General features: G+C 43.2%; 1 protein-coding gene across 1 annotated transcript; it reads right to left on the bottom strand.

Moving 5' to 3' along the window:
- Positions 1-3,838: 3,838 nt before the first annotated feature.
- ccs (copper chaperone for superoxide dismutase) lies at positions 3,839-11,435 on the bottom strand. Its single transcript, XM_072459229.1, has 8 exons — positions 11,283-11,435; positions 9,932-10,004; positions 9,081-9,218; positions 7,097-7,295; positions 6,284-6,344; positions 5,928-6,005; positions 4,317-4,420; positions 3,839-4,084 (listed from the first exon to the last, which is right to left on the bottom strand). The coding sequence occupies exons 1-8, from the start codon at positions 11,412-11,414 to the stop codon at positions 3,925-3,927; spliced, it is 945 nt and encodes a 314-aa protein (XP_072315330.1). The 5' UTR covers positions 11,415-11,435; the 3' UTR covers positions 3,839-3,924.
- Between the last annotated feature and the right edge of the window lie 1,871 nt (positions 11,436-13,306).

Below are 13,306 nucleotides of genomic sequence, written 5' to 3'. Positions count from 1 at the left end.
CTTTGGGAACAGCCCATGAGAGCTCCAGAAGTAGGTCACATGGGTTCAAGTCCAGGCAGGTTCTTTCTGAGGGAAAGAATGAACGGGACGCGCTCCAACTCACTCACAGCTCAATGCACATCCATCACAACGTTCTGGAAAAATCTCACACCCACATTGCATCTCATTTTGGCTTTATGACATTGACAAACATGCGCAATTAATTCCAATGTTCATTAAGGCCGCGACAATTATTCAGTAATTATTCAGACTATTGAAATCACCAGCGACTCTTTTAGTTCATTGTTATCTGGAGCATGCAGAGGCTAAAAGGCACGACAAAAGACGTTTTAGCAACAAAGTCTGTAGCATTAATACATCAAAATGTCAAAAAAGCATAAACAAGTTCAGATTTTCATAAAATGCACTATATTTCTGTTTAGAAGCCTTCAGTGTGCGTAGTTTTAATTGTATTTAGCTTAAAAATGCAAAAGTACAATAACTGAATTGAAAAATAAAACTGCTGACTGGGTCGACTACAAAAGTACTTGTTACGGTCTTTATTCAATTCAGCAAAAAGCAATACTTTATCTTAAATATATCATACTGAACATCCAGTATTTGTTAAGATGTTCTGTCCGTGTTCAGTTTAATTAGTCCACATTTAGTCATTGTTTGGTGAAACTCAAAAGGGGGGAAATGAATACATTGTTAGTTGAATGTACTGTAGTTATATACATATACTGTAGTTAGTGTGTAGTAACTGAGATAACAGCTTTGTGGTAAAATAATGAAATGGAGACACTAATTGATCATTAAGTCTTATTTTAATGAAATGGAATGCTTGAGTTCTCGTTCTCGACAAGGCAAATGGCAGATGTCAACAGACTTTCCCGAGGACATACGCATCAAACTGGGTTAATTTAAAATATATACAAGGGGGAGGGGTTTGCTTTGTGGGGAAACAATAAACTCAGTATATTTATCCAATGAAAACGGTACGATCTCCTGCCAAACATGTCAAAAAACAACAACAAAAAAACAATAAAAACAGTCAAAAATGATGGCTCCAAAGTCTGAACACAGCTGTTACTGACATGGATTGTGGCTTATTTCAGTATCGATACTTCTGGTTGCGATGCTGGTTTGAGTATCGTTTGGTACTACGATACTTTTGACAGGTTTGTCGTGAGGTCGTGCGCACGTTGAGGCGAGTATGTGAACGACATGTCGAAGCCCCGTGTTGAAAGATCAGCCGGGCCCTCTCGTTTACACTGAAGCTTCACTCAGGAGGGAACTTGACTCCACCTCTCCCCCGTTCCTCCTTCCTCCCTCCTTCCTTCTTCTTCCCGCCTCCTCCCTTCCTCCTCTTCCTTCCCTCCTCTTCCTCCCTCCTTCCCTCCTCCTCCTCCTTCCTCCCTCCTTCTTCCTTTCTTCTTCCCTCCCTCCCTCCTTCTTCCTCCTTCCTTCCCTCCTTCTTACTCCTTTCTTCCTCCCTCCTCCTTCCTCCCTTCTTCCCCCTTCCTCCCTCCTTCTTCCCTCCTCTTCCTTCTTCCCTCCTCTTCCTCCCTCCTTCTTCCCTCCTCTTCCTCCCTCCTTCTTCCCTCCCTCTTCCCTCCCTCCTTCCCCTCCTCCTCCTTCTTCCCTCCCTCCTTTCCCTCCTTCTTACTCCTTTCTTCCTCCTTCTTCCCTCCCTCCTTCTTCCTCCTTCCTTCCCTCCTTCTTGCTCCCTCCTCCTTCCCTCCTTCTTCCCTCCTCATCCTCCTCTACCTTCCCTTCTTCTCCTCCTTCTTCCCTCGCGATAGTTAATACTCGATTCAGACTTCAACGACGACAAAAATCCTAGATAAATCTTATGTCTCCATTACTTTTTAGATATTTTAAAGGCGTGTTAGGGTCATAACTGCACAACATAATGTCATAATTAACACTAGGATCATTTCTTTACGTCATACTACTTCTGAATATGTTCAAAAGTATCGCTTCCCGTTTAAACGAGTATCTAACTTTGATAATAGTTTTTGTAACGCTTGGATACAGATTTATTTTCCGAGGATTAAGTAAAACAAACAGGGTGAAGACGAGTTGACCGCACTCGAGCGCTTAAACCTCTGCACAATTATAAACGACAAATGTAGTACTTCATAAACACAGCGTTGTATAACAAATAGGCATAAAATAATCCATAATTTGAAGTTTGTATTTGTAAAAGACAAACTTCAAACCAGAAAGTGACGCAACATGAATTATTTAACTACATTTCAGCCACTTAAAACCACACACTTCATTTACCAAACGTCTCATGTATTTAAACACACGATATTTGACATTAAACATGACATTTGACAAAAAAGACACCTACGGTCCTCATTACATCTGTCCAACTTTGCCTTTTGAAAGCAAACATTTACATCTCCAACTCAATGGACAATCACACGAAACACTGGAAAGACAATTGCGTCGTAAAAAAGCAAATTAAAACAAATAAATAGCTTGGATTCAACTGAATAGGAAACTTTGCGCTCATTATTCGGCGGTGTCAAAGTACCACAAGTGCATTTACAGGCGAGTTCACAACAGCCTCGACATCAAAGCGTGCGCACACGGGGATCTAACACACGGATTACAGATAGTCGTTCACACAGCAGTTCACGTCGTAACCCATGTGCCGCGAAATATCACAGTCTTTTATAACGTATGCGATTCAGTGCTTTTTGAGGCGAGGTCTGGATCTAGAAAGCAGCAGGGAGAGTTTATAAATGATAAGACCTTTGTGGTTAGGTTTATAGTCAGATAAGTTGCGATACGTGACTCTAAAGCAGGACGTTTACAGGCGTGTTACGGCACATTTCTGACTTACTTTTAACAGAGAGATTCACAAATAACTTAGATCTTCCTTTTTGTCCATTTGTGAGTTTCAACTTCCTGGTTTAGGGGCCTTTTTTGAGTACTTTGGACCATTTAAAAAAAAATATTATTTTTAACTGTTAATGGCTATGGCAACAGTGCTAATGAATGTAGCCCATCCTCATGTTAAAGATCTTCATGTTTAAGATCTTCTTAGCACTAATTGGAAAAAGGCACTTTCACTGATGGATTTGATCTGGTTTAGTTAGACTTAGACTTGGTTCGGTCCAGTTCTAAACCGGGATCAGAGGTCTAGTTTTGCTCCAGGTTTTGCTATTTTGATGTGGTGTGCAAGTGTGAGCGCAGCTCCGCCTCGGTCACCTGCTGCGGTCCACAATGCTCCTCTTCGTTCTGTTCGTTCTGCAGTTCAGTTTGAGTTGTAGCGACCTTCCAAGTGCAAAGTCCTCAGGCGTAAAGTCCACGGGCGTAAAGTCCACGGGCGTAAAGTCAAGTCCGCAGGCGTAAAGTCCGCGGGCGTAAAGTCCACGGGCGTAAAGTCCACGGGCGTAAAGTCCACGGGCGTAAAGTCCGCAGGCGTAAAGTCCACGGGCGTAAAGTCCACGGGCGTAAAGTCCGCGGGCGTAAAGTCCGCGGGCGTAAAGTCCACGGGCGTAAAGTCCACGGGCGTAAAGTCCGCAGGCGTAAAGTCCGCAGGCGTAAAGTCCGCAGGTGTAAAGTCCACGGGCGTAAAGTCCACGGGCGTAAAGTCCACGGGCGTAAAGTCCACGGGCGTAAAGTCCACGGGCGTAAAGTCCACGGGCGTAAAGTCCACTGGTGTAAAGTCCACTGGTGTAAAGTTCACGGGTGTAAAGTTAGCGGGTGTAAACTTCACAGGAGTAAACTTCACAGGAGTAAACTTCACAGGTGTAATCTTCACAGGTGTAAAGTCTGCAGGTGTAAAGTCCGCAAGTGAAAAGTCCGCAGGTGTAAAGTCCACAGGTGTAAAGTCCGCAAGTGTAAAGTCCGCAGGTGTTAAGTCCACGGGCGTAAAGTCCACAGGCGTAAAGTCCACAGGCGTAAAGTCCACAGGTGTAAACTTCACAGGTGTGCAGCCGGTGTGTCCATGGTGACCTTGCTTCGACCCTTCCCGGCGATGGGCCTGTCTCGCTCCTCCCACAGCGACACTCCGTCGCACGCGCAGATCCGCTTAGGGTTTTCAAAGAGGCCGGCTGATCGAGCGATGATGCCACACGCCAGTCTGGGAAGAATGAGGAAAGTAAATACAACATTACAACAGTGAACAGAGGAATGTGGGTTGAATAAACGCCCAAAAGGTCAACACAATCTGAGATGAAATAATGCAGTGTTAATTGATGCAGTTACATTGGTAAACATTGGACAATATAATATATGCTAAACGTCTCTTTAATCTCGACTGCCACGACTTGGCTCTGACAATCACCACAAAGACAATCACACATGTACGCCACCTTTCTCCAGAGTTTCCCGTCAGTTTGGACAGAGGATGAGAGCCACGCCCCAAATCGTCTTCTCCTGCATCCACGACCAGCGAGCGCCCGATCACGTCCCACACCTGCCGAGGATCAGAACACACTGTTGGCTTTCTGTAGCATCACACTTAACGGGAGGAACTCGGACCGCGCGCCCGACAGTGCAGTGGTGTTGGCGTGGGATTTAGTTTGGGATTTAGTTTGGCACCGCAGAGCTTCCGTCCTAGTGTGAGCTGTCGGCGCTGGAGCTGCTCAGTGAGGCCTTAAAGGAGAGGTGAGTGAAGTGTTTTGCCCAAGGACACAACACATAATGCAACAACAGTGAGCAGAGGATCCACTAACCTACATGTGAGACATCTGATTGGTTTGTGTGTTCTGACAACTGATTGGTCTGACATCTGATTGGTCTGCGTGTTCTGACGTCTGATTGGTCTGCGTGTTCTGACATCTGATTGGTCTGCGTGTTCTGACATCTGATTGGTCTGCGTGTTCTGACATCTGATTGGTTTGCGTGTTCTGACATCTGATTGGTTTGTGTGTTCTGCGTATTCTGACATCTGATTGGTTTGCGTGTTCTGACATCTGATTGGTTTGCGTGTTCTGACATCTGATTGGCTTGCGTGTTCTGACATCTGATTGGCTTGCGTGTTCTGACATCTGATTGGCTTGCGTGTTCTGACATCTGATTGGTTTGCGTGTTCTGACATCTGATTGGTTTGCGTGTTCTGACATTTGATGGTCTGCGTGTTCTGACATCTGATTGGTTTGCGTGTTCTGACATCTGATTGGTCTGCGTGTTCTGACATCTGATTGGTCTGCGTGTTCTGACATCTGATTGGTCTGCGTGTACTGACATCTGATTGGTCTGCGTGTACTGACATCTGATTGGTCTGCGTGTACTGACATCTGATTGGTCTGCGTGTTCTGACATCTGATTGGTTTGCGTGTTCTGACATCTGATTGGTTTGCGTGTTCTGACATCTGATTGGTTTGCGTGTTCTGACATCTGATTGGTTTGCGTGTTCTGACATCTGATTGGTTTGCGTGTTCTGACATCTGATTGGTTTGCGTGTTCTGACATCTGATTGGTTTGCGTGTTCTGACATTTGATGGTCTGCGTGTTCTGACATCTGATTGGTCTGCGTGTTCTGACATCTGATTGGTCTGCGTGTACTGACATCTGATTGGTCTGCGTGTACTGACATCTGATTGGTCTGCGTGTACTGACATCTGATTGGTCTGCGTGTACTGACATCTGATTGGTCTGCGTGTACTGACATCTGATTGGTCTGCGTGTTCTGACATCTGATTGGTCTGCGTGTTCTGACATCTGATTGGTCTGCATGTTCTGACATCTGATTGGTCTGCGTGTTCTGACATCTGATTGGTCTGCGTGTTCTGACATCTGATTGGTCAACACAGTAAAGAAATGGCGTTATGTACATTGTTGCCAACTCCGTAATACTCCCTCTTATTTTTACCTTTTTTCTTAACTTTGTCACAGCTCATCACTTGACTGACGCACAACTATGATAAATAATCATCAATCATACTTGGAAAACCCTGAAAATGTGATTCAAAGTTCTTTACCTTGAGTCGATCGTCTTCTAGTCTAAACGAAGCTCTTCCATCTTCTCCAGCCATGATATTCCCCAGATCGCCGACGTGCTGCGGCACACGTTCAAACATGAATTATGAACGCTGCCTGCTCAGTGGGATTAAATAAAACTAGATTTACAGCAGCACTCTTTACACACTTTATTACAAAGACGGCACCTGCAGCTCGGCTATTTAACACTTCTGCAAAGGGCACGGAGACGACTTCTTTTACGACCGCGCCGGGAGTATTTACAACGACACGCTCCATCACTGACACGCTTTATTCCCGCCGCACAGACCTCACGCAAATGATTACAAATGAAGTGTTATTAGAAAGTAGACGGTACCCTTTCGGAGTCCTTGGGTCCCCCGTGCTGTGCTCCAAACGGGTTGTAATGTTCTCCACAACTGTCAAAGGAAAGAGACGTTAATGTTTATGTTAAAACGGTTCATTTAGTGACTTTTATGATTCTCTGCCTGGAAACGCAGCTCGGTATGGCATTGAACGTGTCCATCGTCATAGAGACAAGCGGGCGACGCCATCAGGCCGAGTTACAGGTCAGATTTGTGGAGAATACAGGTTTCTCCGGGGTGTATTTATGTGCACAGAACGGCAAAATGATGACCTTTGTGCTGTGGCTGTAGCTCGCCACGGATTTGAATGGTAAAGTTTGTGGATTTTAGTTTATTTGTGGTCAAATGGTCAATTGTAATTCATATTTGAAGAGTTAATTCACAAAAACAGATAACGATTAGTTTTAAAAAGTCATATTTGCGCGGCCCGTGGGTTAACAAAGAAATACTGTTATAATGCATAATGTTATAATGCTCACGACCACGGAATAAACTGCTCTTAAATTGTACCGCCAATGCACCACAAATCTGAATAAAATAAAATACGTTAACTTTGGAAAATTGCGCTGGAAGGTAAATATTGACTTTAAACGTAATATAACAAACAAAATTTTAGTTTTGATTTTGCTGCCCTATTAAAACGGGGAGAGAAGATTTCCATGAGTCTGTGAGCGCAGCTAATATCAAAAAAGTCACTCCTGGAACGGTTTATTGATCAAACAACAACGAAACATGCACAGCAGCCATTTCTGAGTTCGATTAAGCACAACTATGGGGGAGGGGCAGAACGTGGGAGGAGCCTGCACCTGAGACAGTCCAGCGTGAGGTCACCCAGAGCGTGGACGTGGAGGCCGTGGGCTCCAGGCTGCAGTCCGTCGATGGTGCCGTCGATGAGGCAGCGCTCTGGAGACAGCTGCAGGAAACGCACCACGCCCAGCACCGCGCCCTGCACCGCGCCCGGCACCGCGCCCGGGCTGGACAACATGGCCACCGCCGCCCCGAGGTCTGGCAGAACGGGACAAAGGGTCTAGTCTTTAGTTCAGTCGGAAGTCAGTCAGTTCATTACGAGAAGCTGTCCCTAATTAATTATAAAAATGATTTTTTTTTGTCTGTTGGCTTTATTGGATCAGACTGTGTAGCATGACATGGGGATGTGAGATGGAAGGACATTTAGCAAATTGTCCAAGCTGTAGGGGTGCCCATAATTCAACAGAAATGTGCCGAAACAAGTCTTTAAACGTACTAGTTGAGGTTTAATTACTAGAAAACTGTCAAATGTATCATAAAGTGCCGAAATATCACAAAATCAATACCTTTGTTTGAAACTATTTGCACCGTTATTGTTTTTAGATGATTAAAAATGATAGTATTGTATTGTTGGGGAAGATTTTTATGACATTAACTAATAATTTCAAGTACAGTCTAGGGAGGCTAACATTATTCAGTTGATCAATAATTGTGATTTTTCAATTTTACAATCATAAGAACTAAAAAGTCATTTCTAATCAAACTTTATCCGTCTGTTTATGTCACGTTAACTTTACTTATCATTCAAAAAGTTAGATCATGGCGTCAATAATCCTGAAATATCTTAAAACTATACATTGTGACATCCTTAGAGAGGAAGAATCCATTAAAAACACACATACAACAACGTCACAACACAGAAACAGTCAGAAAAATGAGAAACAGCTCAAATGTAATGTGTTATAAAAGTAAATGAACCTTAACATTCTAGATCAAGTGGTGAACTCATACTTTTTCTCAGTGCCACATACTGTACAGCGGTCAGATCGACTGCACGCTGACCGACCACGTGCGAGCGGAGAACGCGTTACAGGTCGGCGAAACCAGGTCGCTAAACGAGCACCACGAGTCTGACCTGGCATGTGTATGTGGAGAGAACGGTCATACATATTTATAAGCCAATTAAAAAAAAAAAATTAAAAAAAAAAACGCAAACAGAGGACAGTGCTGTAGTTACCATGGCAACACGCTGCGTTATCTTCGCAAACACGGCCCGGCGCGCTTTTAGACGAGAAAACTCAAGAACACCGGGCGTTTGTGACTAATGTGAGCTGCGGTATGCGAGAGGGACTTATCCAACGGCACCGATGCAGCTCCTGGGTGCATACGAAACACACGGCCCTTTCGAAAACGTGCAAATGTAGTTCATGAGTGTCGCGTCAGAGTCGACAAACGTCACGCGGGGGAAGTCGGCGCAGAGCTTTGCGTTTTAAAAGGCACTGCAGTATGCTTTTGTATGGTGTTGTTTGTGGTTTTTGTGAATCCCAGCACCACATCCGACAGCAAAGGTGACGACTCTTCTGATATTTAAATCGTTTTTGCAGATTGCCTTTGGAGTTTACGCAGAGATACATGAGCATAAACTATAAAAAGTACACAAAGAAGCCCAATAAGCAGCTGGTAAATACATTTATCACACTTTAGGGTTAGAAAACTTTGGAATGAACGTAAAGTTTAGTATTTAGCATCTTAAAATCTTCATAGAGTTATTGAAACCTTTGTAAAGTATGACTACACAAGCAAAATAGACTAAATTAAGAGTACGGGTATATTATACTGGGTAACAGGGCTATTATATGTATAAAATTTAATCAGATATAATTATTATGAACTTAAATTGTTGATTTTTTGAGCGTGGGTGATTTTTTTTTAACGGGTTGGTTTATAGAAAGATAAATAGTATTGCAATGATATCACGTAAAAAGAGGAAAGGACATTTTGGGAAGAATAACACGGTAAAAAAAGGTAAAGCTGTTGTGGCACCTCGCTGTGAGCCGCCGATGCCCTTCAGCACGGCTCTGCGGCCGGTGCCCTCGATCAGGCCCTGGACCTCTGCACTGGTCAGGACCGTCTCCACCAGAACGGCCTCCGACTCCACGTCCACACTGACCGACTGCACTCCTGACAACACAGCAACACAACAACATTCATTCACGACACAAATGGTTCTGTTTCTAATATCACATGCCTTTGTTTTGGAGCTTACTTCTTTTCAATAGGACGGTCTAAGGAATGACAGTGAAAACACGCCAGTCCCATTGCCGATTACAAATTAAACTGTGAGGCAAGATTACGTCAGTTGCGCTCAAAAGCAGAGTTGGTCCAAAAGTGGACACCGAGTAAATGTAGGTGCTTTACAGAATAGGACAAGATGCATTAAAACACAATACAAACAAATAAAAACATAAATGATCGCCGTAAGATTGACTTTGAAAAGAGAAAAGTGCAGATAAAGTGCAGTCATGACAAACCAGAGCTGTTTTGAGCCTGGATTTGAACATTATTTTTGACTTTTCCACATTCCAGGCTCTAAACAGTTGTGTCTAGCAGTGCATAAAGCTCTTCTTATTCCATGTATTCATTTTTTGTATCATGACTATTTTTTTTTTTTTATTATGTTCAGCGTCTTTGGGTCACTGAAAAGCGCTATATAAATAAAAGTTATTATTATTATTATTATTATTATGTTCCATTGTGCGTGATTGTAACGCATCTCTCCCCGTCCTGTAAAAAGCACTTTAAATAACTTTGCGTGCGAACCGTGCTCTACAGATGAACTTGTGTGTTGTGTTGTACATTAACCAGCGCGGGGGGTAAACACATCTGTCAAATACCTGGCCGACCCTCCAGAGCCCCTCGGACTTTATTTGCGCAGCTTTCACACGTCATCTGCACCGCAAACTCCAACTGGGAACACACAAAACCCGCACAAGACAACTGTCGTTTTACAGCCTGTGATCAGGAAACCGCGTGAGACATAAGGAGACATAATGGAGACATAAGGAGATATAAGGAGACATAAGGAGATATAAGGAGACATAAGGAGACATAATGGAGACATAAGGAGATATAAGGAGACATAAGGAGATATAAGGAGACATAAGGAGACATAATGGAGACATAAGGAGATATAAGGAGACATAAGGAGATATAAGGAGACATAAGGAGACATAATGGAGACATAAGGAGATATAAGGAGACATAAGGAGATATAAGGAGACATAATGGAGACATATGGGGACATAATGGGGACATAATGAGATATAAGGAGACACAAGGAGACATAATGGAGACATAAGGAGATATAACGGGGACATAATGGGGACATAATGGAGACATAATGGGGACACAAGGAGACATAAGGAGACATAATGGGGACATAATGGAGACATAAGGAGATATAATGGGGACATAATGGAGACATAATGGAGACATAAAGGAGACATAAGGAGACATAATGGAGACATAAAGGATATATAAGGGAGACATAATACAGACATAAGGAGACATAAGACATAAAGGAGACATAAGAAGACATAAGAAGGCATAATGGAGACATAAGGGAGACATAAGGAGATATAAGGAGATATAAGGAGACATAATGAGATATAAGGAGACACAAGGAGACATAAGGAGATATAATGGGGACATAATGGAGACATAAGGAGATATAATGGGGACATAATGGAGACATACAGGAGACATAAGAAGACATAAGAAGGCATAATGGAGACATAAGGGAGACATAATGGAGACATAATGGAGACATAAGGGAGACATAAGGAGACATAATGGAGACATAAAGGATATGGGAGACATAAAGGATACATAAGGAGATATAATGGAGACATAATGGGGACATAAAGGAGACATAAGAAGACATAATGGAGACATAAGGAGACATAAGGAGACATAATGGAGACATAAGGAGACATAATGGAGACATAAAGGATATATAAGGGAGACATAAAGGATACATAAGGAGATATAATGGAGACATAATGGGGACATAAAGGAGACATAAGAAGACATAATGGAGACATAAGGAGACATAAAGGAGACAGGCACGTGAAGAGAATAAACACGAGCAGCGGCGGCACGCGCCTGTGGAGGAGAATGACCAGCTTTTGACCACATTTGATTATGTTTATTCTTTGACAAGCTTGACATAGATATGTGTCCGACCTTTACTGTCCTCTCCGCCTCCATGTTGAGCTGTGCCGTGGCCGCGTGACTCATGACAATCGAGTTGAACAAACAACTTCCCACTTTGCGGAAAAAAGAGAGGAAGCGGCTGTTTCTGACGGGCGCCGCCATGTTGGTGACGTCAGAGGGCAGATCCGGGTCTTTACCGCCGCGTAGCGTCCACACACCGCAACTGCAGTGTGTCCGTACTGCACAGAGAATCACAGGAAGGTTTAGTGAACGAAAAAGTCACAAAGTAGGAACTTGCGTCGGCGTTAAGGTGCAACATACAACAATGGATAGTAATAATATTAAAAATAGACACAAGCGACAATGATCGGCCCTGGTCACGCCGCTAAGATCTTACTCGTTTTATTACACATACGGTTGGATCTGTGATGCCACCGCGCCTTCTCCTCGCCTTTGCTTTACATGTAGGGGCATTATTTAGGCAATGTTGTTGTTGTTGTTGTTGTTGTTGTTGTTGTTGTTGTGAGTGGTGGTGGTGGTGGTGGTGGTGGAGGTGTTACTTTTAATGGCGGTTGGCATTAAAAATAGTACTTAAAACCGTAGTATTTTAAAGAAACATTTATATATTTTGATGCCCCACTCCTCAAGATGATTTTCACCAAATTTAAGCTGGGTCGACCGTCGGGCAAATGCCCAAGGAGGAGTTTGTAAAAGTATAAAGTGTAAATATTAAGAGATTTGGCAATTTTCCTATTGGAATGACATGGGAGGTTTCTGTCATCGCTAAGCCCAAAGAAATGACATGGGTCTAATTGACTGTTTTGATCGGGAAGTCAAAATAGAATTTTGTGCCAAATTTCATAAAATTTCGAAATTCAAAATATTTTTCCCTCCACTTTTAAAATTGTATTTAAATTGGTTCAGGTCAAAGAGTTTAATATCAAATTTAACGCAATTTGGACTTGGTGTAAATGGCAGAAAATATTTTTTTTTAAATGTGGGAAATTCTGGAAATATTTTGCGGCTTTGCCGCGCAGAGACCGTGAAAGGGATTTAAATATGTTGGATCACTTTTTCACCAAAATCAGCATATTCGGGCCAACACCCAGGACAGGGGTGTATAAACTGTGGCCCAGGGGCTAAATGCGGCCCTCAGACCAAATTTTGTTGACCCTCAGGCTTCCTGCTAAATTGGCCCAAACAACAAAAAGTAGTACTTTTTACTGTAAAATAGGAATAGGAATTAAAACATGCTTATGTTACACCAACCTAATATTAATGTTCCAAGTCTTATTAAAGGTTTGGAGGCATCAAAACTATTTCAAATGCAAAATGTCTAATGGTTCACTTCATTGTTGGGTTGGCCCTTTGCTCTGTATAAGTTTCAGATAGCGGCCCTCTGTGAAAAAGCTTTGGACCCCCTGACCTAGGAAGAGTGAGTAAAAGTCATGCTTAGCACATTTAGCTTAGCCGTTGTTAGAGAGCGATGTGTTCCACTACATGTTAGCACTATATTGTTCGGCGTAGGGATACGCTCTGTTCAATTAATAAAGGCGGAACCTCCTGTTCACTTCACTCATGGGACCGGAGCAGTGAACAGTGCGGCTACCGATAAAACGACACACGAGTCTCCTGTCCTGCATTATATACCTGGTGTACCAAGACTGAGTATTCTGCAAAGATGTCACAGTCAGATGGCACGGGAGAGAGTGCACAAGCTGAGCGAAACGCTGCAATGAACCCAACAGGTTATGGGCCCAGGCAAACCCCAGGTACAGCAATGCACGGACGCGGACTGCCGCCGAGGTTCGACGGAGACGAGGCCCGCTATCACATCTGGGAGGCAAGATTTTTAGCGTACTTGAAAACAATTGGCCTAAAAGACGCTATTCTCGGAGGTCAGGAAGCTGCAGCGGCTAACCCACAAGAGGCAGTGGAGGCCGGTAGGAAAAATGAATTAGCATATGCAGAAATGTATGGATGTTTGGATGATAAGACACATTTGCTAATCCTATATGAGGCGCCAGACGATGGAAAGAAAAGTTTGGAAATAC

This window comes from Eucyclogobius newberryi, unplaced genomic scaffold, assembly GCF_026437365.1.
Source record: "Eucyclogobius newberryi isolate DKJ021-1_F unplaced genomic scaffold, fEucNew1.0.hap1 SCAF_22, whole genome shotgun sequence".
NCBI lineage: Eukaryota > Metazoa > Chordata > Actinopteri > Gobiiformes > Gobiidae > Eucyclogobius > Eucyclogobius newberryi.
This window is presented reverse-complemented; position numbering and strand designations above follow the sequence as displayed.

Bases quoted from the DNA above. Each gene is read 5' to 3' on its own strand.
- ccs (XM_072459229.1), bottom strand. From the start codon at position 11,414: ATGGCGGCGCCCGTCAGAAACAGCCGCTTCCTCTCTTTTTTCCGCAAA. The intron at 7,296-9,080 runs GTGCCACAACAG...CCGTTCTGCCAG, and splicing joins CATCGGCGGCTCACAGCGAG to ACCTCGGGGCGGCGGTGGCC. The intron at 4,085-4,316 runs GTGGCGTACATG...CATTCTTCCCAG, and splicing joins ACGGGAAACTCTGGAGAAAG to ACTGGCGTGTGGCATCATCG.